This window comes from Hylobates moloch, unplaced genomic scaffold (assembly GCF_009828535.3).
Source record: "Hylobates moloch isolate HMO894 unplaced genomic scaffold, HMol_V3 SCAFFOLD_18, whole genome shotgun sequence".
NCBI lineage: Eukaryota > Metazoa > Chordata > Mammalia > Primates > Hylobatidae > Hylobates > Hylobates moloch.
The window spans coordinates 39,214,390-39,238,944 of NW_026652293.1; the positions used below are offsets into that span (position 1 = coordinate 39,214,390).

A 24,555-nucleotide genomic window follows, 5' to 3' on the forward strand; every position below is an offset into this window, starting at 1 on the left:
TCCTAACGTGTTGGGATTACAGGTGGGAGCCACCACGGATTCCAGATTTTAATAGGACACCAAAAAACCTTGTGAAAAGTTGGACTTTTTTTTTCTATTAGGGAACAAAATGCTGAAGAAAAAGCACAATTAGATCCAGAAAGTACACTTTTTCATATATAGTAAAACTCCGTTTGCTCTGTAGGCAACTGCCTTTATTTAGAATCTTTGGAAATATCTTATACATACAAACATTCAGCAGTTTTATTCTTCCTGGCTTACTTCCCTCTCATGCTAATTCCAATTAGTGATATCATTACTATACTGAAATGGCCCAAATGATGAGGCCAAATATAAGAGCACTACTTCTTTCACAAATTTCCATCTTCATAGCCTCTCAGCTTGTCAGTAAGTTCTGAGGCAAAAATATCTTTTTGGAAAGGCAATTACTTATTAGTCATGTGAGCAGAGACAGAACCAATTATGACAAGTCCTAGTTCTATCAATTTAGTGCAGTAAGAAGTATAAAGCATCATAATTCCTTCATCAATATACTTTTACTAGCATGACCTAAAAGGATAATGTATAAAGAAACACAACAACAATGTATTTTCTCAAAATGTGTATTTAATGGCCATTCCATCAAAATAAAGCAGAATCCCATTTCAAAACTATTATATGTATATATATTTTTAAGGTGCATTTTCAAGTTTTGTTTGAGTTTCATTTCTTCTTGGCTTGCCTGAGGTGTTCTTGCAGGTACAATTAACACAAAATGTTCTGAGGTTGGTAGCTTTTCATGCACTGAAGAATGAGATCCTAACAACATTGCACATCTTGGATACATCAGAAATTTTAAAAGCCATGTTTAATTTCAGAAAACTTAATACCATCATGAAAGACATTTTCAACACAAAATTTAGGCACTCTATACTTTGGAATAGCCATAAAATATTCCAACAAGAGTTAATGCACTTTGTGATTACATCTACTCAAAGATAATTCTCAGTTAAAATCTATACTTATCAAATAACATTTTAAATTAGAGCCCATTAAATTTTGATAATTACTGTGAAATATTTGCAGCATTGTGTTGTAGTTAAATAATGCTGAACTACTTCTATTACTGACTCTAGTACTCATCCTTCATGGTTTTTTTCTTTTTCGAGACAGAGTCTTGCTCTGTCACCCAGGCTGGAGTGCAGTGGCATGAACTTGGCTCACTGCAACCTCTGCCTCCCAGGTTCAAGCAATTCTCCTGCTTCAACCTCCTGAGTAGCTGGGATTACAGGCGCCTGCCACTGCACCCGGCTAATTTTTGTATTTTTAGTAGAGACAGGGTTTCACCATGTTGGCCAGGCTGGTCTTGAACTCCTGACCTCGTGATTCGCCTGCCTTGGCCTCCCAAAGCACTGGGATTACAGGTGTGAGCCACTGCACCTGGCCATGGTACTTTTAAAAACAGAGGACTCATAGCATCCACCAGTAAGCATCTCTCCCTTTTTCTTGCTAATATATGAATAAGATTGCCAATAATCAACTTAAAGGTATTCTTGTGTTTTCTGCTGTAGTTGATTTCTTAGCATGCAAGACTTCAGCAAATGGGAGTCTCCTTGGAGATCAGGAAACATCAGCCATGCATGTTCATCACAGATTCCTAGGCTCAATTCATCTGCTCACTTTGCAGCTAAGTATGTTGCTCCATTAGTTTCCTGCAGTCCGTGCTGCTGGACTGACTGCTATGGAGGTAAAGGGAAAGATAATCAAATATGTCACCCACTTTGCACAAGGCCAAGGCCACCTAGACCTTGTCTGACTTGAGACAAAACTTGCTGATCTCTGCAGTGTGGTTCTGGGACTTCTACCTCCTTTTCCTAAGACCGAGGGATGGGAATGATGCCTACCTACCGAAATGCCATTAATTCCAGGTGATCTTTCTGGACTTGAATGTAATTTAGCACTGTTAGAATTCAGAACATGTATGCTAGTTGTTCCTGTTGAGAATAAGGTTATTTGCTTAGTGGTATGCATTTACATGGCACAGAAAACAATTAGTATTTCAGAATTTTTAGAAGATTACAGTCTGTAAATTGACTCATCAAAATCACCAATGACTAGTATATAAAGATCTATCCAGAGAAATGAATTTGAGACTTATTTGACTATAAGTCATACAGAAGAGAGCACAGTAATTTCCCATAGGAGAATCTGGTATTTCATCTTGGGGATCACTGGTAAATTAATTACACTGCTAATGTTTTCTTGCTTACTTGAAGAGACAATTAGCATAAGTAAATAATGAGTGAGATGACAAGTTGCTTAACATTTGTTTCTGTCCATTGGATGAGATCTGAGGTTGCTGTTAAGCCTCGGTGTGAGTAGGGGATAGGGAGAGAAGAGTATAAGGAAAGAGAAGTTAACTCCAGTTTTGGTAAATATAATCAGAACCAGTTGGTTAAAATCAGAATACTGGGCTGGGCGCAGTGGCTCACGCCTGGAATCCCAGCACTTTGGGAGGCCAAGGCAGGCAGATCACCTGAGGTCAGAAGTTCAAGACCAGCCTGGCCCACCTGGGGAAACTCCGTCTCTACTAAAAATACAAAAATAAGCCCAGCGTGGTGATGCATGCCTGTAATCCCAGCTACTTGGGAGGCTGAGGCAGGAGAATCGCTCCAACCTGGGAGGCCAAGGTTGCAGTGAGCCTGGGTGACAGAGTGAGACTCCGTCTCAAAAAAAAAAGAGATCAGAACACCGAAATTAAATGTAAAACAGGTAGACTCATTTAAGTTTTAGAAATCAACCTCACCAACAGGTGACAGGAACTGGGAAACATTAGGAGATGATTGTTGATTCGGGAAATTCACATGAAACCTCAGCCATTTCTCCTGAGCAGAGAGGACAAGAAATAAGAATGAAGGTCCATTTTAGTTGAGGGTGCTTTTCATACCCACTCAGAACTTCATCTGCCTGTCGATATTTCTAAGCAACAACATCTATCTTGTGATCAGGCCCGAGGCTCATGACAGCACAGTTAAGGTTACAGTCCCTCTCTGGTGTTTTAGAATGGCGACTGCTTGCTCATGAGTAACACCTTCCAGGGTCTCGCCATTAACAGCTAAAATTTGATCCCCTCGTTTTAATCGGCCGTCATCTGCAGCTGCTCCCTACAAACAAGAAACATTCCAGTTTAATCCAGGGTAAAACACAGTTTATATTAAATTAATAGTAAAACCTCTAACTTCTGTCTGGTGTGCATATTAAAAAAGTAACTTTAAAAACTACCAATTAAAGTTTTTTCTAGGTAATGTTTTAAATTAGGAAAAATGTAAGATATGCTGTTTGAATAATAATGGTTGAACAGTATAATTATGGATAATCTAAATAACATACTAGTAGAAATGTACTGATACACTTCTTTCAATAGAAGTAGAACCTTATTTCACTATTTAGTATTAAATGGAATTGGATGTCATATCATGTCCTATTCATGAAAATGTAATATACAAAAAAAGGCAGATAGAATTGAATCTGGTGTTAGTCTTACTGCAAATACCACCATTATACAGAGTTCCCATTGCATTATTAAGCTATCAGCACTGTGATCTGTCAAAAATAAGTGTAGTCTTTAAATGGGTGAATTGTATGGTAAGTGAATTATATCTCAGTGAAGCTGTTATCTATATATAAATATATACAAGTGTAGCATCTCTAAAATTTTGTAATATCATATTCAAAACCTTCCACTTGATCTTTGATCATCTAAATAGGTTTCTAAATGACTACTGTTATTATATACTCAGTCATGCATGGCTCCTCAAAACGGCACAAAGCCAGTGAAACTTCGGGGTTTTTTCACTCTAAAGCTGCATATCTAAAAATGCCACGATATTACTAGAAACATTTTGGACTGGTAAGGGAAGAAGAGACCTTAAAAAATGATTTACAGGAGGTTTCACCATCTGTAGGGGTAACTGTTTAAGCTCCTTGAAAAGTCAGTGCCAGAAGAATCCTCTAAATGAGGTCAAACTTCAGGGGGCAGCCAAAGCCCACAGGCACTTGGCCCTTGACCGACTCAATCAGAAGCCGAGCTAGGAGGCACCAACACTCCTGAGATCTGTGTCCATGTGCAGCTTGGAGGTCCTCAGATGCTGGGGAATCAGACAGGTTTTCTAAACCGTGAGAATGGTGGAATTTCTAAATGGATATGCAATAAAGAATATTCAAAACCTGCTGGGCGCAGTGGCTCATGCCTGTAATCCCAGCACTTTGGGAATCTCAGGTGAGAGGATTGCTTGAGCTCAGGAGTTTGAAAGCAGCCTGGGCAACATGGTGAAACTGTCTCTACAAAAAATTAGCCGGGCATGGTGGCTTATGCCTGTGGTCCCAGCTCCTCAGGAGGCTGAGGCAGGAGGATCACTTGAACCTGCAGAGGTTGGAGTGAGCTGCGATAGTGCCACTGCACTCCAGACTGGGTGACAGAGTGAGCTCTGTCTCAAAAAAAAAAGTATTCGAAATCAGGTCTATACTGTGGGCAAAATATCAAAATTAAATATTAATAACTTGCAACTGGCCAGACATGGTGGCTCATGCCTGTAATCCTAGCACTTTGGGTGGCCAAGGCAGGAGGATCACCTGAAATCAGGAGTTCAAGACCAGACTGGCCAAAATGGTGAAATCCTGTCTCTACTAAAAATACAAAAATTAGCTTGGTGTGATGGTGCATGCCTGTAATCCCAGCTACTTGGGAGGCTGAGGCTGAAGAATCACTTGAACCTAGGAGGCAGAGGTTGCAGTGAGCTGAGATCGCCCCATTGCATTCAGCCTGGGCAAAAAGCAAACTGTCTCAAAAATAAATAAACCCCAAAACTTGCAACTTCACTCAAATCTTTTAAGAAAGTAATGTGTCAACTGTACTAAAGACAAAATTAAACAAGTAATTTTACTGGATAAAATCAGAATTACTAGGCAAAGTTGATTTTATTAAATTTTACATGCTAAGATTTAAGGGCTTCAGTAAATCTCAGATATCTGTGTAAATTAATTTTTTAAAAACTATGTTAAGCTCTTTATCTTTTTTAGTAATGCAAAGAAAGAATTTTTTAATTTTTTTGAGAAGGAGTTTCACTCTTGTTGCCCAGGCTGGAGTGCGATGATGCGATCTCGGTTCACTGCAAACTCCACCTCCCGGGTTCAAGCGATTCTCCTGCCTCAGCCTCCTGAGTAGTTGGGATTATAGGCGTCTGCCACCAGGCCCAGCTAACTTTTGTATTTTTAGTAGAAACAGAGTTTCACCATGTTGGCCAGGCTGGTCTCGAACTCTTTTTTTTTTTTTTTGAGACAGTCTTGCTCTGTCACCCAGGCTGGAGTGCAGTGGCGCGATCTCGGCTCACTGCAAGCTCCGCCTCCTGGGTTCATGCCATTTTCCTGCCTCAGCCTCCCGAGTAGCTGGGACTACAGGGCCCGCCACTATGCCCAGCTAATTTTTTGTATTTTTAGCAGAGATGGGGTTTTTCACCGTGTTAGCCAGGATGGTCTCGATCTCCTGACCTCGTGATCTGCCTGCCTCAGCCTCCCAAAGTGCTGGGATTACAGGCATGAGCCTGTGCCCAGCCAGGATGCTTTTTTAACTTTCTAGGATTTGGACTCTCTCCAGTGTTGCAGTGCTTGGTTGATGAGCACTTACTGATATGTATCTACTCTCCTACTTTACCAATGTGGCATTTGTGGACTACAGGGAAAAAGGTAAAAAGGAAATAAATACATGGCTTGAAAACCTCTACTTACTTCGTAATAGTGGCTCTTTACTCACTTGCTATTTGTCCCAAGTTGGTCACTTAGTCTTCTCAGATGCCATAAAATGGGCATCTACTATCTACCTTGTGGCCTGTTCTAAGGATTAAATGTATGATATATGGCATTTACTCAACATGGTGGTAATATAATAAAACAAAACACTAGTGACAACCAAGTTCATGGTTCAGATTTCATAGGCTCTGAAAAACTGCTCCTGAAATTTTTAGAGTTGCTGAAGTCTTTAGGTCAATCTCTTACTGGCTTAGGGTAACATTCAGCTGCTGAAGGGACTAAGACCTAAGGCTGGCTTGGATTTCTTTTTTTTTTTTTTTTTTTGGAGACAGAGTCTCACTCTGTTGCCCAGGCTGGACTGCAATGGCACGATCTCAGCTCACTGCAACCTCCGCCTTTCGGGTTCAAGCCTTTCTCCCGCCTCAGCCTCCCGAGTAGCTGGGAATGCAGGCGCCTGTCACCATGCCTGGCTAATTTTTGTATATTTTGTAGAGATGGAGTTTTGCCATGTTGGCCAAGCTGGTCTTTAACTCCTGACCTCAGGTGATCCACCTGCCTTGGCTTCCCACAGTGCTGGGATTACAGGCATGAGCCATCATGCCCCTCCTGGCTTGGATTTTGAAGTTTTCAACCAGATACCTGAAAGAAAACTGAAGGAACTGACAGCCTATTAGTCATATTGACTAAGTCTCTCAACTTCTACACGCCCAAAGTGCCAGTGATCATTTGCAGGCACTTTGGGTGTATAGGAGTTACGAGGGGCTGAATTAAATAATTTCTGGAGGGGTTGAATTAAATAATTTCTTAGTTGAGCAAGATAACTTTTTTTTTTTTTTTTTTTTGAGATGGAATCTCGCTCTGTCATCCAGGCTGGAGTGCAATGGTCTAATCTCGGCTCACTGCAACCTCCACCTCTCAGGTTCAAGCGATTCTCTCATCTCAGCCTCCCGAGTAGCTTGGATTACAGGCACCTGCCACTATGCCCGGCTAATTTTTGTGTTTTTAGTAGAGACTGGGTTTCACCATGTTGGCCAGGATGGTCTTGAACTCCTGACCTCATGTGATCTGCCTGCCTCCACCTCCCAAAGTGCTGGGATTACATGCATGAGCCACACCGTGCCTGCCCTAATGAAGTCTTTCTAAAATGAATTCTGATACTGAGTTACACATTTCCCCCTCAAGAATTTTGAAAGGTGTAGATTTTCATGTGATCTTTTTGGTATCCTAAGTTTCTTTTAATTTTTTTTTTTTTTTTTGACAGGGACTTATTCTGATGCCTAGGCTGGAGTGCAGTGGTGTGATCACAGCTCACTGCAGATTTCACTTCCTGGGCTCAAGCCATCCTCCCACCTCAGCCTCCCAAGTAGCTGGGACCACAAATGTGTGCCGCTATGACCAGCTAATTTTTAAATTTTCGGTAGAGACAGGGTCTCTCAATGTTGCCCAGGCTGGTATCAAACTCCTGGGCTCAAGCCATCCTCCTACCTCAGCCTCCCAAGGTGCTGGGATTACAGGCGTGAGCCACTGTGCCCAGGCACAAAGATTTTTTTAAAAGTCACCAAAGTAAATCTGATAATAAACCCTTTGGCACTATTTAAATAATAATAATAACTATTATTTACATTGGAGGTTTTTTTTTTTTGAGACTGAGTCTCACTCTGTTGCCCAGGCTGGAGTGCAGTGGTGTGATCTCGGCTCACTGCAACCCCGGCCTCCCAGGTTCAAGTGATTCTCGTGCCTCAGCCTCCCGAGTAGCTGGGATTACAGGTGCCTGTCACTACGAATGGCTAATTTTTGTATTTTTAGTAGAGATAGGGTTTCACCATGTTGGCCAGGCTGGTCCTGAACTCCTGACCTCAAGTGATCTGCCTGCCTCAGCCTCCCAAAGTGCTAGGGATTATAGGCGTGAGCCACCATGCCTGGCCTACATTGGAGTCTAAAAAAATTTTTTTTTCTTTTTAGAGATGGGGATCTCATTTTGTTGTCCAGGCTAATCTTGAACTCCTGGGCTCAAGTTATTCTCCTGCCTCAGCCTCTCAAAGTGCTGAGATTACAGGTGTGAGCCACCATGTCCTGCCCTATTGGAATATTATTTTGTTTTATTTTATTTTTTGAGACAGTCTTGCTCCGTCGCCCAGGCTGGAGTGCAGTGGTGTGATCTCGGCTCACTGCAAGCTCCACCTCCCGGGTTCACGCCATTCTCCTGCCTCAGCCTCCCGAGTAGCTGAGACTACAGGTGCCCGCCACCATGCCCGGCTAATTTTTTAATATTTTTAGTAAAGACGGGATTTCACTGTGTTAGCCAGGATGGTCGCGATCTCCTGACCCTGTGATCTGCCCGTCTCGGCCTCCCAAAGTGGTGGGAGTTACAGGCATGAGCCACCGCACCCGGCCTGGAATATTCTTTTAGTAAGACTGACTGCGCTAAGTGGGCCACTGGATAGGGCTTAGAAATTTGTCTTTTTATTTTTTTAAATTCAGAGCTTTTCATTTTTAGGTGTGCCATTCTGTAAGTAATGAAATACACGAAGGATATTCAATATCTGTTCCTTATAATGTTTCTACTTCCATGGCTGCTTCCTAAAGGAGCTCTTTCAGTGGGACCTTTGAAGAGAGCATTCTGTGTGAGCCACAGTCCATTCTTTATTCCCACTACTCTTGTCCCACTGTGTGGATGCTGGTGGGTTCTTTTAAAAATTCACCAGCAATGCACAGCCATTTTGCTCTTAGCTGTATGTTCTGGTGCCCCGTCAGGGTATCTGACTCCCAGCTGTATGTTCTGGTACCCTGTCAAAAGGTGTCTGGGTCCCAGCCCACCAGTCTATTGAAAGTGTAGACAGCTGGGGCAGTCTGCTGAGCTCTGGGTCCAGGTCAAAAGGCCTTAGAAGCTGACTCACGTTCTGTCTGTATCCAGTTATCATGAAATGAATGGGTGACTGCAAACATTCTGGAGGAGCTTTCTGGAGGCAACGGCAGGCCAGCAGAACGTGTTAAAACATGGGGGCTAATTCTGCAGCCTTCCCACTGTCCTTATCTACATAGCTGGCTATTTCAAAAGCAAAGTATAATAATGCCCTCCAAAGAATAATTATCCCAACAACTTATGGTGTTAAATGTGTCATAGGAGAAGGATGGTCAGTTTATGGTTTATCTACCTTGGGGATAAGCATTCTGCTACCCAGAATGTTTCTGTGCTGCCTTTCCTCTCCTCTTTTGCCTATCAGCAGTTTAACAGGTTGTGTTTGGGAATAACATGCCTCAATAGGCACTCTAGCAAGATGCAGGAAGTGGGTAAATGTGCAGCTGCTCAATGTCCAAAAGCAAATGCCAAATGACTTAAGGGTTTTATGGCAGGTCACTGGGCCCAATTAACAGGTGATAAGATCTAAGATTTGCACAGGTAAAAGCATGCTTGTATTTAATGTATAGTTTAGCTTTCTGGAAAGAGATTCCTTCTTATTTCTCCTTTGGAAGACCTTTATTTCTCTCTCTCTTTTTTTTTTTGAGATGGAGTCTCACTCTGTTGTCCAGGCTGGAGTGTAGTGGAGTCTAGGATCATGGCAACCTCTGCCTCCCAGATTTCAGGGATTTTCATGTCTCAGCCTCCCAGGTAGCTGGGATCACAGGCGTGTGCCACCACGCCCGGCTAATTTTTGTGTTTTTTAGTAGAGACGGGTTTTGCCATGTTGACCAGCCTGGTCTTGAACTCAGGTGATCCACCCACCTCAGGCTCCCAAAATATTGGGATTACAGATGTGAGCCACTATGCCCAGCCTCAAAGACCTTTATTTCTTTAGGAAAATAAAGCAGTTCAACAAGATCTGTTCATAAACAAATGACCATAATAAAACCAAAGAAGAAAAAAATTATAATATCAATTTGAAATACCTCTCAGAGATCTTCAAAATTTATAAAAAAATTAAATTCCAATTAAAAAAATCACAGTGAAGTTAAAAATAATTACTCAGGCCGGGCACAGTGGCATACACCTATAATCCCAGCACTTTGGATGGCCGAGGCAGGTGGATCGCCTGAGCTCAGTAGTTTGAGACCAGCCTGGAAAACATGGCGAAACCCCGTCTCTACCAAAAATACAAAAATTAGCCAGGCGTGGTGGCATGCACCTGTAGTCCTAGCTACTGAGGCAGGAGAATTGCTTGAACCCAGAAGACGGAGGTTGCAGTGAGCCGAGATCACGCCACTGCACTCCAGCCTGGGCGACAAGAGTGGAACTCCGTCTCAAAAAAATAAAGAATCCACTGATTCGAGGCTTGCACAGCACAAACCTTTCTGCCTTAGCCCCCTGGTGCCTGTTATTTTCAAGAAGAGAGCCAAATCTTTTTTCTAGCTCAGAACAATACTTCCAAGGACACCTTCTAAAGAGTGGCACTGCTCCTTATGCTGTGTTGCTGAAAGAAGACACTCTAAAAATCTGTGAGCATCTGCTTCTGTCATAGAATCCAAAGAAAACTGCACTTCTTGTGACTCCGCCATTGTAAAAGAACTCTTCTCTCACTGTTCCTGTGTGAGAATTTCCTATAAGATTCAAATGAAATGAGCATACATGCACACATCCAGGTCGAACCCAAAGTAAAGCAAAGCAAAGCACTTAAAAAAAATCTCACCTAGGTTTAATTTTTTTAAAAAAGTACATTAAAAAAGAAAATATACCTTTGCAAATATAGTCTTGACATAAATTGGCAGGTCTCCATGGGGACTTCCATAACCCCCTACAATACTAAACCCCAATCCTTCAGAGCCTTTCTCCAAAGTAATAATCTTAGGTGGAGGTGTTCTGAAAACACAATGCATGCTGTTTAATTCAAGAATAGATATCGAGAGGGAATTTCATTTTATTGGAAGAATACAGATTTGAGAGAGACTTTCATACTGCAAAACTATGAAGTTTGGTTTATCAGATCAAACTCTCAGAAAGCAATCTAGAAAGTTATTTTAAAACTTCTCATGTCATGCTAATTAGTCACCAATATTCTTGATGTTTTAGAGGTTTCTCTTTTCATAAAACTCACTGATTTCTAATTAAAGATAAAGTCATGATGCTGAAGTTGTCAAAGCACTCTTCTATATGCTTAGTTTTTAACTCTTTTTTTTTTTTCGTTTTTTGAGACAGAGCTGGGACTATGGGCGCGTGCCATACCTGGCTAATTTTTGTATTTTTAGTGGAGATGGGGTTTCACCATGTTGGCCAGGCTGGTCTCGAACTCCTGACCTCAAGTGATCTGCCTGCACTCGACCTCCCAAAGTGCTAGGATTACAGGCATGAGCCACTGCACCCGGCCAGTTTTTAACTTTTAAACTTACTGCTGACAGCTGAAGGAAGCTGTCATCACATCCTTGAAGCATGCGCACGGAGACAGAGGTAGCATGTCTCCTAGTGTGGTGGGAGACTGCCAGTCTTCACATGAACTCTTGTCCATGACAGGTAACAGCAGCCCGCAGCTCAGGAAACTGCTGCTCCTTTTCTTTTACTTTTTTTTTCTTTTGAGACAGAGTCTTGCTCTGTCACCCAGGCTGGAGTGCAGTGGCACAGTCTTGGCTCACTGCAACCTCCACCTCCCAGATTCAAGCGATTCTCCTGCCTCAGCCTCCTAGTAGCTGGGATTACACGCGTGTACTACCACGCCCAGCTAAGTTTTGTATTTTTAGTAGAGATGAGGTTTCGCCATGTTGGCCAGGCTGGTCTCGAACTCCTGACCTCAGGTGATCCACCTGAAGCCTCCCAAAGTGCTGGGATTCCAGGCGTGAGCTGCCACACTCAGACTGCTGCTCCTTTTCTGCCGGAATGCCCTGGCCACTTCCACCTAAGGCGGGAACTCATTCTCCAAACTCACTTCCAATGTGAGGCTCTCCTGCCTCCCTTGGGAGGATGGCTCCCACAACCTTTTCTGTGCTTCCCCTGCATTGAATCCAAATTTCCATTTTGGCACTGACTGTATCATATTGTAATTACTTAGCCATCCATTTCCTCTACCAGACTATGACCTCTTTGTCTTAGTCATCTGAGACTTCCCAGCACCATGTGTGGTACTTGTCAGAAACTCAGGATCATGACTGTGTAGATGAGAACTGAAATCCAGGAGAGAAGAGAGAAACCAAGGTGATGCAAAATGGAGAAAGAAAATCTGTTTCAAATGTAAAATTTAGCTTTTCAAAGCTTCGTCCAGTGTGGAAGTCTTCTCTCTCAGAAACAACATGGCTAAAAATTAAATTACCTATGTGGGCTCCCAGTAATTTAACCTTAATCTAAGCTTAGGTGATGCCAATTTCTTATTCCCAAATGCTATTGCTCAAAAGGCAGAAACCCAGACCCAGTCTTATTTATGATAGGTAGTTCATATTTGTGTACTGGCAGCATCCTTTGTTTTGTGGCAACATGCATGTCTGAGAGGCAAAGTCATCTCATATAAACTCAGCCATTCATGTACTTAGAGAAATTTGCAAAATGGGGACACAAGCAATCTTTGAGTATGTTGTTCTATTTAACTAGAATATTCTTCCCTCTCTCCCTCAGTTTTGCTGGGTTTATTTATTTATTTATTTTTTTGAGACTCAGTCTCGCTCTGTCGCCCAGTCTGGAGTGCAGTGGCGCTATCTCGGCTCACTGCAAACTCCGCCTCCCGGGTTCACGCCATTCTCCTGCCTCAGCCTCCCGAGTAGCTGGGACTACAGGCGCCTGCCACCACTCCTGGCTATTTTTTTTGTATTTTTAGTAGAGATGGGGTTTTTCACCATGTTAGCCAGGATGGTCTCGATCTCCTGACCTCATGATCCGCCCACTTCAGCCTCCCAAAGTGCTGGGATTACAGGCATGAGCCACCGTGCCCGGCCAATTTTCCTGGGTTTATTAAAGGGTTTTCAGCTAGTTCACATTGTTACCAGTTGTTTGGTGATGTACTTACTGTTTGTTTACAGCAGACATCCATAGTTATTGCTGATGATCTATGCTATATAAATTGTTAACTGATTTTTTTGTTTGTTCGTTTGTTTTTTTTGAGACAGAGTTCTGCTCTTGTTGCCCAGGCTGGAGGGCAATGGCGTGATCTCGGTTCACCGCAACCTCTGCCTCCCGGGTTCAAGTGATTCTCCTGCCTCAGCATCCCGAGTAGCTGGGATTACAGGCATGCGCCACCATGCCCAGCTAATTTTGTATTTTTAGTAGGATGGGGTTTCTCCATGTTGGTCAAGCTGGTCTCAAACTCCTGACCTCAGGCGATCTGCCCGCCTCAGCCTCCCAAAGTGTTGGGATTACAGGCGTGAGCCACCACGCCCGGCCTTGTTAACTGTTTTTAACTGTTTTGTTTGTCTTTACATTTTTTTATAAACGCAAGATCTGACCATGTTGCCCAGGCCTTGGCCTCTCAAAGTGCTGGGATTACAGGAGTGGGCCACCATACTTAACAATTTTGAATGTCACCTGCTTATTCCAATTCTTTTTTTTTTTTTTCTTGAGACAGGGTCTTGTTCTGTCTCCTAGGCTGCAGTACAGTGGCACAATCGCAGCCCATTGCAGCCTCAAACTCCTGGGTTCAAGTGATCCTCCCGCCTCAGCCTCCTGAGTAGCTGGGATTACAAGCATGCACCACTATGCCTGGCTCCAGTTCCCTTAAAACTGGCTCCAGTTCTCTTAAGCTTAAGCATCAGCTTCTCCAACTACACTCCTTAACTGAGTTATGTCCCATATCCATGGTTTCACAGGACCCTCTCTCAATGAATTTAGCTCTCCTACAGTTATCTTTTATAACCATGGATTTATGGGTCTGTTTTTCCACTTCTCTGGCAGTTCTGTGGGGACGGGCAATATCTTTACTTACATTTCTAAGTTTGAGTCCTCAGGACCTAGCACTTGTATCTAAGTGTCTGGCCTTAGAATGGTGCTCAATAAATATCTGTTGAGATACTGATGAATTGTCCCCTATAGCTGAATGATTATGACTCATGAATAAGGCTCTACTTTTCCCCACTTTGTGGCCTTACAAGCACTCTCAGTAACAGCTCACTGGCTGGATACGAATTCGATTCGTGTTTCTTCTTTCAAACACAGCCCCCATTTCCAAAGATACTGGAATGGGAACCTAGATGCCCAAAGCCATTGCTTTAGAGCTACCTCCTGCAGCCACCAAATCATTAAAGACGCTTGTAATCGTGCCTATTTATACTCAGGGACGTGTTTTCAGGGGAAGAGGGAGGAGTGTGGCTCTACCCTCAACTGGCAACATCAGATGGAATTTGCCTCCATTGATCTCACGATATCATAACATTTTCAACCAATTAGTTTAAATTTACTTTCATATAGAAGACTAGTAAAAAAAAAAAAAAAATCCCAGTGTTAGCAGTGGTGGGATTATGAGTGATTTTTAAATTCCTTTAAGCTTGTGGTTCCCAGCCTGCCAGAGGCCATGGAATTATAGCAAAGGAATTAAGATTACCAGGGGATCTCTGTATTTCCATTGCCACATCAAAGGATGCTAAAGGTACACTGTACTTCCTATAAAGGTCCTGATTTTTTTTTTTAAGGAAAAGGCCACGGTAATTTGAAAAATGTTATATTTCTATGTGTTGTCATATTTTCATGGCATGCATCTATTACTTTTATAATGAGAAAAAGGTAGAATGAGCTTAATTTAATATTCTTTCCTCAAGAAAAATAATCTCAAAGACGTCATTTAGGTGGGGAACTACCAGGAAAAAGTTGGGATGGGCTATGACCGTGAGATCCTTCAAATGAACCATCCAGATCTGTCAACAAACGTTTACTGGGCACCTACTAGTGACCAGGCACTGCTGGTACCTGAGAGGAATAGCTTCAGGCAGCATTTCTTAAAGTGTAGCATTTCTCAGCCCATCTGTAGCAGAATCACTCTGGGAAACTTGTTAACATCAGGTTTCTGGAATCCACCATAGACCACCTAGTCAGAATTTTGGGATGTGGCCTGGGGAATTAGCATCTTTAAACATGCTCCCTAGATTACTCCTTTTTTTTTTTTTTTTTTTGAGATGGAGTTTCCCTCTTGTTGCCCAGGCTGGAGTGCAGTGGTGCAATCTTGGCTCACTGCAACCTCCACCTCCCGTGTTCAAGCAATTCTCCTGTCTCAGCCTCCCGAGTAGCTGGGATTACAGGTGCTTGCCACTACGCCTGGCTAATTTTTTGTATTTTTAATAGAGACAGGGTTTCATCATGTTGGCCAGGCTGGTCTCGAACTCCTGACCTCAGGCGATCCACCCACCTTGGCCTCCCAAAATGCAGGGATTACAGGCGTGAGCCACTGCGCCCGGCCCTTAGATTACTCTTATGCACATTCTAGTTTGAGAAACCCTGCTTTAATGAACGACTTTAACTGCGATGACTGGTTTTAATGAAACATATCAGCAAGTATAACAACAAGATTTCATCTCAGAACAAGATTTTAGCCTAGAAGTTCAGGAAACATGGTTCCTTGCACAATAAAGCAGAGTGCACCTGGGCTATACATCCGTGGTTTCTTTTTTTTTTTTTTTTTTGGAGACGGAGTCTCACTCTGTTGCCCAGGCTGGAGTGCAGTGGCGCAATCTCGGCTCACTGCAAACTCTGCCTCCCGGGTTCACGCCATTCTCCTGCCTCAGCCTCTCCGAGTAGCTGGACTACAGGCGCTTGCCATCACGCCAAGCTAATTTTTTTTTGTATTTTTAGTAGAGATGGGGTTTCACCGTGGTCTCGATCTCCTGACCTCGTGATCCGCCCGCCTCGGCCTCCCAAAGTGCTGGGATTACAAGCGTGAGCCTCTGCGCCCGGCCATACATCCGTGGTTTCTTAGGGAAGCAGGCATAGGCACTGTGTCAAAATGACCAGGTGCAGCGTGTGCGCAGGCCCTGCAACAATGGTCTTTCAAGAATTCATATGGTGGAATTAAGCCTTGTGAGAAATAAGGATTCCCTAGAATTTAGAAAAAGTCACAGGCGCTTTGGCCTCCTCTCCTTTAGAGTGCACTTGAATATCTGGAAAAGTTCTTCTGAGCTTTGCCCACATGCATAATAGGCCCTCTGCATCTGAAATACTCACTCTGTGTCTTCTGGTTGGTGTTCAGCAGTGGGCGAACCAAGGTGGTAGCCTGTAGACATGTTTTCAAGCTGAGCTGCTATGGCGCTTATATTGGTATCTGCTACAACCTGGGGAAAAAGTGAAAACAAGGTATTTCATTATAAGGAAGGGGAGAATTAGAGAAACCATGCTATATCCAAGGGTCAGTTCTCAATCCTAATCTTATTCAATTTATCTAGACCATTTGACACAATGGACTATTCTCTCTTTCAAACTTTTTTTTTTTTTAAAGACAGGGTCTCACTCTGTTGCTCAGGTTGGAGTGCAGTGACATGATTTCGGCTCTCTGTAGCCTTGACCTCCCAGGCTCAAGCAATCCTCCCACCTCAGCCTCCCACGTAACTGGGACCACAGGCATGCACCACCAGGCCTGGCTAATATTTTTTTTTTTTTGAGATAGAGTTTCACTCTTGTCACCCAGGCTGGAGTGCAATGGTGTGATCTCAGCTCACTGCAAACTCTGCCTCCCGGGTTCAAGTGATTCTCCTGCCTGAGCCTCCTGAGTAAGTGGGATTACAGGCACCCACCACCACCATGCCTGGCTAATTTTTTTTTTTTTGGAGTCAGAGTCTCGCTCTATCAACAGGCTGGAGCGCAGTGGAACGATCTCGGCTCACTACAACCTCTGCCTCCCGGGTTCAAGTGATTCTCCTGCCTCAGCCTCCCGAGTAGTTGGGACTACAGGCGAGTGCCACTACGCCCAGCTAATTTTTGTATTTTTAGTAGAGATGGGGTTTCATCATGTTGGCCAGGATGGTCTCCATCTCTTGACCTCGTGATCCACCTGCCTTGGCCTCCCAAAGTGCTGGGATAACAGGCGTGAGCCACTGTGCCTGGCCTAATTTTTATATTTTTAGTAGAGGCAGGGTTTCACCATGTTGGCCAGGCTGGTCTCGAACTCCTGACCTCAGGTGATCCACCCACCTTGGCCTCCCAAAGTGCTGGGATTACAGGCGTGAGCCACCACGCCCAGCCCTGGCTAATTTTTTTGTATTTATAGAGAGGGAGTTTTTGCCATGTTGCTCAGGCTGGTCTCCAACATCTGAGCTCAAGTGATCCACCCGCCTCATTATCCCAAAGTGTTGGGATTATAGGCATGTGCTCCTGTGCCCGGCCTTAAACTATTTTCTTCATTTCTTCGTTTGGCTTCCATGACACCACAATTCACTAGTTTATTTTCCACCACTTCTGGCCATTCCTTCTATCATTCAAACCTCTAACTGAGGGCCACAGGGCTTAGTCCTTGAGCTCCTTATCTTTTCCATTAAACATATTATCCCATCCCATTGTCTCCCATTCCATCCCATCCGATATCCCATCCCATCCATCTCATGAATGTGAATACCATCTAAGTGATGATAATCCCTGAATCTGTACCTCTAGCTCCAGTGCTAACCTAACATCAGATCCATATATCCAGTGGGTGACTGGATATATGGATCCAGTTGTCACTGGGTCCACAGACATCTATGGGACGTCTCCAGGAATCTCAAAGCTAACTTGTCTAAAATGGAGCCTTTGCTCCCTGCAACCTTTGCTCCTGGAGCCTTCTTCATCTTGGGCAACTGCAGCTTGATTTTTCCAGTTTCAAGGATGGCGTCATCCTTGGCTCATCTCTGTCTCTCACAACCCACATTCCATCCTCATGAAATTCTATTGGTTTTTCTTTTTTTTAAATTTATTATTTATTTTTTTGAGATGGAGTTTCGCTCTTGTTGCCCAGGCTGGAGTGCAATGGCGTGATCTCGGCTCACCGCAACCTCCGCCTCCCGGGTTCAAGCGAGTCTCCTGCCTCGGCCTCCCAAGTAGCTGGGATTACAGGCACCCGCCACCGCGCCCGGCTAATTTTTTTGTATTTTAGTAGAGACGGGGGTTTCTCCATGTTGCTTAGACTGGTCTTGAACTTCTAACCTGAGGTGATCTGCCTGCCTCGGCCTCCCAGAGTGCAGGGATTACAGGCGTGAGCCACCGTGGCCGGTAAAATTCTATTTGTTTTTCTATGAAATTATTTCTAGCCTTCTCACTGGTCTTCTCGCTTCAGCCCCTCCATCCATAGCGGCTAGGATGTCTCTGTTACAATGGAGCAGATTATTCCAATCTTTTGCTTAAAACTGTCCAAAGGAAACCCGACTCTCTTGGACCACCACTGAAGTCCTTCCTATAACCTCTAGGGACATCTGCAGTGATGTGCCCTGTGACATCTCTGCCTCTCCCCTAACATTCTCCTTGGCATTCTCTCTGCCCCATTGTGCCGGCCTCCTCACTGTTTCTTTCACATGCCAGACGCATCCCCACCTCAGCACTTTAACCGCTGTGCCTTCTGCCTGGCACGTTCTGTATTTGGCATCTGTGTGGTTGGCTTCTTCACTACTCTGAGGCCTTTGAGCCACCTTCCCTGGCCACTCTAACTAACCTTTCCACACCAACATCCCAGCTCCATGTTTCATGTTCCCCTTCCCTGCTTCCTGGTTCCTTCTAAATATTTATTTCTTTCATTTATGTATTTGTTTATTTATTTTTGAGATAGAGTCTCACTCTGTCGCCCAGGCTGGAGTGCAGTGGCACGATCTCGGCTCACTGCAGCCTCTGCCTCCCGGGTTCAAGCAATTCTCGTGCCTTAGCGTCCCAAGTAGCTAGGATTACAGGCGCATGCCACCACGCCTGGCTAATTTTTTTGTATTTTTAGTAGAGACAGGGTTTCACCATGTTGTCCAGGCTGGTCTCAAACTCCTGACCTCAAGTGATCTGCCCGCCTTGGCCTCCCAAAGTGCTGAGATTACAGGCATGAGCCACCGCACCTGGCCTTTTCTTTATTTTTTGAGACAGGGATTTGCTCTGTCACCCAGGCTGGAGTGCAGTGGTATGATCTCAGCTCACTGCAGCCTTGACCTCCTGGGCTCAAGAGATCCTCCCACCTCATCCTCCAAGCAGCTGGGGCTACCGGCATGCACCACCATGCCCAGCTAACTTTTTATTTTTTGTAGCGACAGTGTCTCACTGTGTTGCTCAGGCTGGTCTTCAACTCCTGGGCTCAAGTAATCCTCCCACCTTGGCTCCAAAAGTAAGAGGATTACAGGCGCGAGCCACCCTACCTGGCCTGTTTCCTTCTTACCACCATCACTATCTAATGAACTGCATACATCTTACCTTGTTTATCTTATTTATTGTCTATCACTTCATATTAGAATGTAAGGGCAGGAAGTTTGTCTGCTTTGTTCACTCCTGTATTCCCCATCACATAGAAGAGTGCCTAGCACATAGCAGGTGCTCAGTAAATAACTGGTGAATGAAAGAATGGATGAATATCTCTGACTGTCTGAGATTTGCCTATTAGATAGTCCTAAACAAAGGTATAGTAGAATAGGCTGTGCACGGTGGCTCGCACCTGTAATCCCAGCATTTTTGGAAGCCAAGGTAGGCGGATCACTTGAGCTCAGGAGTTCAAGACCAGCCTGGGTAACATGGCAAAACTCTGTCTCTACTAAAAATACAAAAGAAATTAGCCAGTGTGGTGGCACATGCCTGGAGTCCCAGCTACTTGGGAGGCAGAGGTTGCAATGAGCAGAGATCGTATCACTGCACTCCAGAGTAAAACTCTGTCTCAAAAATAATAAAATAAAATAAAATAAAATACAAATAAAATAAAATAAAAATAAACCCACAAATACACACAAAAACAAAGGTATAGTAGAATAATGGCACTTTATATTTGTATTCTGCTAATAATATATATATATATTTTGCAAATAACATTCTAAAGCATTTAGAAGAAATGTAGTATAGCTCTGGGAGTCCACAACAGGACTCAGGATGGAGTTCCAGAGTTCAGTTTCAGCCACTTATCAACGCCATATGTGAGTTTCAGCTTCCTCATCTATTAAAAGGGAATCATAAAAGTCTGTTTTGCCTCCTTATCCTGGAGTTGTCTTCCACCTCAACTAGTTACCAGAGATACTTTCTCAAGAGCTCCTTGGTCACCTCTGCTTCTAGGTTATAATTCTCACTGCACAAATACAGAGGGAAGTTTGCCAGCAATGCAAAGCTCGACTTGATTGCAATTTCAGAAAAGGCCAACAGAGGGCACAGCTGCCTAAACTGCTAAATTAAGCTTCATCTGTTAAGTAGAGCAGAGAAAGAAAGAAAATAGGCCTGACCCAGAACACATTTTGGGTGAAGCATCCTATTCTGGGGAAAACACTGCTATGTCCAAGTTACAGAATCTTCTGGAAATACCACTGTATGAAGAATGAGAACACATTTTGGGTGAAGCATCCTATTCTGGGGAAAACACTGCTATGTCCAAGTTATAGAATCTTCTGGAAATACCACTGTATGAAGAATGACGGAATGAATTGGGAAATATTTAGGATGAAAGATTAAAGGAGGAAATGATAGATTTCTCCCTGCCCCCAAAAGTCTCTCCTTTTAGCAACAGCTTTCTGCTCTCTTCCACAGCAAGTGTACTGGAAGGTTAACTTGTCCATGAACTCTTTTATCCTCCCTACTCTTGAAGTCCACCATCTTTATAAACCTACCCCACTCTGGCTTCCATCCCCATCTCCCACCCAGACTTCCATGACCCACACTCTTCTGGCTTTCCTTCTGCAGGGGCCTGTCTCTCCATCTCTTTGCTCTTCTTCCATTCATCTCTCATGGTGCAGTCCTGGGCCCATTATCCACTTGCACACTCAGGCTCCAGTGACAGCATGTACATTCCCACAGCTTTACATTCCAACATGCTCACAATCCCAGCTTAGGCCAGCGTGGCGCCTCACGCCTGTAATCTCAGCAATTTGGGAGGCAGAGCGGGCTGGATCACCTGAGGTAAAGAGTTCAAGACCAGCCTGGCCAACATGGTGAAACCTGGTCTCTACTAAATATACAAAAATTAGCTGGGCGTGGTGGTGGGCACCTGTAATCCCAGCTACTCGGGAGGCTGAGCCAGGAGAATCGCTTGAACCCAGGAGGCAGAGGTTGCAGTGAGCCGAGATTAAGCCATGGCACTTCAGCCTGGGTGACAGTGAGACTCTGTCTCAAAAAAAAAAAAAAAAAAAAAAAATCCCAGCTTAGTCTGTGATATCCAATTGCCAAGTTGACATCTGCATTTTAATATCTCAAAAATGTATCAAAATTAACACAATATCCAAACTTTTGATCTAACAATTCATCTCTTTCAATTCACTTTTCTTCTAGTTTTCCTCATTTTAGTAAGTGGCACCTCCAGATGTCAAGTTAGAAATATACTAGGTGAAATAGTGAAAATACTGGTGTGCTGGCTGGTGCCTATCTAACTGGAAAGGATGCTAGGATGCCAGCCATATAGCTGATCACTCTCTGAATATCTGATCCCTCCACTCCTGCTTGCTCTATGTAATCCATCAAGTCCCCTGGATTCTACCTCCAAAATCCTTCTCGAAGGATTTTGAGATATTTCTCACAAATTATGGTGATTAGTATCTATGTGCATGTTGACTGTATTTCCCACCCAATCACAGGATCCTTGAGGATCAGAAGTGCTTCTCCTTGGCACAATGCTAATGTGTCTAGCACATAATAATTGCTTAATAATTGTGGAGTGAATGAACGAATCTAAAACTGTCATAAGGAATAGGGATTATGGGACTCAATTTTCTGAATTTCCACAGAGCAGGGTGAGACTGATGGAGGTTACAAGGAGATAGGTGTTGGGTTTTTTAAGGGGGAAAAAAAAAAGTAACAAGGCAGTTATGGAATGGAATGGCACAGTTTGCTAGGGCATGAGCACCTCAGTGGAGCAAGCATTCAGATAGAGGCTTGAAATTAATCAATTCAGGATGTAGTGGAGGGGAGTCCTATGCTTTGTGGGAAGTTACACGGGTACTGTTGTCAGCTGACCATGAGACAGACTGTCCATATGGGGCCGAGGAAGAAAGTCACTAAAACAGTGTTTTTTTTTAAGGTATCGTCAAATGCCAAGATGTGACGGCAGCCTGCTCCTTCCTTTACTTGCTGATTTATTCAACATAATGCAGCATCACCATGGCTGAATATAAAATGAGCACTTACTTTATGCTCATTTTATTTTATTTTTATTTATTTGTTTATTTAATTGTTTATTTTTGAGACAGAGGCTTGCTCTGTTGCCCAGGCTGCAGTGCAATGGCACAATCTCGGCTCACTGCAACCTCTGCCTCCTGGGGTCAAGCAATTCTCTTGCCTCAGCCTCCCAAGTAGCTGGTATTACAGGCGTATGTCACCACGCCCAGCTAATTTTTTGTATTTTTAGTAGAGATGGGGTTTCACCATGTTGGCCAGCCTGTTCTCAAACTCCTGACCTCAGGTGATCCACCCGCCTTGGCCTCCCAAAGTGCTGGCCTCCCAAAATACAGGTGTGAGTCACCGTATTTGTTTATTTTTGAGACAGAGTCTCACTCTGTTGCCCAGGCTGGAGTGCAGTGGCACAATCTCACCTCACTGTAACCTCCACCTCCCAGGTTCAAGCAATTCTTGTGCCTCAGCCTCCTGAGTAGCTGGGATTACAGGTGCATGCCACCATGCCTGGCTAATTTTTGTATTTTTAGTACAGATGGGTTTTACCATGTTGCCCAGGCTGGTCTTGAACTCCTGGCCTCAAGTGATCTGGCCATCTTGGCCTCTCAAAGTGCTGGGATTACAGGCATGAGCCAATGCGCCCGGCTATGCTCATTTTACATTCAGCCATGGTGGTGCTGCATTATGTCTTTAAGCATCCTTCTGAGTCCCTACAGAGGTAGGTGCTGCTATTATTTCCATATTACAGATGAGGAACCTGAAGCAGGAAGGTTAAGTCACACAGGTGGTAAGGGGTGAAGCCAGGATTTAAATCCAAATCTAGAATCTTGTACTCCTAACTGTCTGTGGTGTGAGGCAAATCACCTTGTGTGAGGCAACAGAGTTTATAGGCCATTTTTGGAGCATGGGAAGGGGAGGAGCAGAGGGACAGTGGGACAAGAAGATGCAAATAGAGCAGACCATCATGATGGCATGTGCTTGGCACCAGGGGGTACTCCACTCTCCAGGGTACTGCAAGGAGACAGCCTGAGGTGTGGGAGGCATAACACACCCACCACCTCACCCCCACTTCCTAGAAACCTTCCTAGCTTCCTAGGAAGAAAGCTGTCTACCTTTTATTTTATTTTTAGAGATGTGTCTTGCTCTCTCACCCAGGGTGGAGTGCAGTGGTGCAATCATAGCTCACTGCAGCCTTGAACTCCTGGACTCAAGTGATCCTCCCACTTCAGCCTTCTCAGTAGCTGGGAATACAGGCATGAACCACCGAGACCAGCTCATTGCCTTTTAGAAAGAGATTATCCTTGCCGGGCGCGGTGGCTCACGCTTGTAATCCCAGCACTTTGGGAGGCCGAGGCGGGCGGATCACGAGGTCAGGAGATCGAGACCACGGTGAAACCCCGTCTCTACCAAAAATACAAAAAAAATTAGCCGGGCGTGGTGGCGGGCGCCTGTAGTCCCAGCTACTCGGAGAGGCTGAGGCAGGAGAATGGCGTGAACCCGGGAGGCGGAGGTTGCAGTGAGCCGAGATCGCGCCACTGCACTCCAGCCTGGGCGACAGAGCAAGACTCCGTCTCAAAAAAAAAAAAAGAAAGAGATTATCCTTTCAAGAGTCCATGAAATCCGCCATACAAATGGTAAAACCAAAGTCATAGTTTTATTTGGGTAAAAATCAATTTTTTTTAAATTTGAGATGGTGTCTCGCTCTGTTGCCCAGGCTGAAGTGCAGTGACATGACCTCGGCTCACTGCAACCTCTGCCTCCCAGGTTCAAGTGATTCTCGTGCCTCAGCCTCCCCAGTAGCTAGGATTACGGGCTCGTGCCACCACTCCCAGCTAATTTTTTTATTTTTAGTAGAGACGGGGTTTCATCATGTTGGCCAGGCTGGTCTCAAACTCCTGATCTCAAGTAATCTGCCTTCCTTGGCTTCCCAAAGTGCTGGGATTACTGGCGTGAGCCACTGCACTCAGCCAAAAATCAATTTTTAAAAAGTCTAGCTGCAAAGTATAAAAACACTTCTGTAGCATGGTCTTATGGAAAAACTCACATCCCTCTAAAACCTGAAGTCATTTTGCTCACTCCTTCACCCCGAAACGAAAAAAACTGATAATACCGAATCTTAGAGACCCACCCAGGACACTTGGGGTTGTCCAGTCTTCTGCCTATTTTGTAGAAGTGGGATCCAAGAGGCTGAATGAGAAACGTGAATGACTTTCACTGACAGCTTGGTCTTTTGCAGGAAGACAAGGAGAGCACAAATATGTCACCTTAAGAATGACTTTAGCCTGGGCAAGGTGGCTCATGCCTGTAATCCTAACACTTTGGGAGGCCCAGGCAGGCAGATCACCTGAGCCCAGGAGTTCGAGACCACCCTGAGCAACATGGTGAGACCATGACTCTACAAAAAATACAAAAATTAGCTGGGCGTGGTGGTGCATGACTGTAGCCCCAGCTATTTGGGAGGCTGAGGTGGGATGATCACCCGAGTCCAGGAGGTTGAGGCTATAGCACGCCATGATTGTGCCACTGGATTCCAGCCTGGGCAACAGAGTGAGACCCTGTCTTAAAAAAAAAAAAAAAAAAGAATGACTTTAGACTTTACAGCTCTAAGAAATCCCCATCAAGCCCTTCTGTCTTAAGAGGTGATT

At 44.1% G+C, this 24,555-nt stretch overlaps 1 protein-coding gene across 2 annotated transcripts in view; it reads right to left on the bottom strand.

The window, feature by feature from the left end:
- The window catches only part of PATJ (PATJ crumbs cell polarity complex component), a 416,500-nt gene continuing 391,945 nt past the window's right edge, over window positions 1-24,555 (bottom strand). The window contains exons 42-44 of one of the 2 annotated variants that reach the window (XM_032137686.2): window positions 15,842-15,948; window positions 10,456-10,579; window positions 1-3,143 (exon numbers count right to left, since the gene is read on the bottom strand). In XM_032137686.2, the coding sequence (XP_031993577.1) occupies window positions 2,997-3,143; window positions 10,456-10,579; window positions 15,842-15,948 (378 nt within the window). In that variant the 3' untranslated portion in view covers window positions 1-2,996. The remainder of the gene's footprint in view (window positions 3,144-10,455; window positions 10,580-15,841; window positions 15,949-24,555) is intronic. The other variant, XM_058430929.1, reaches the window with a different exon arrangement.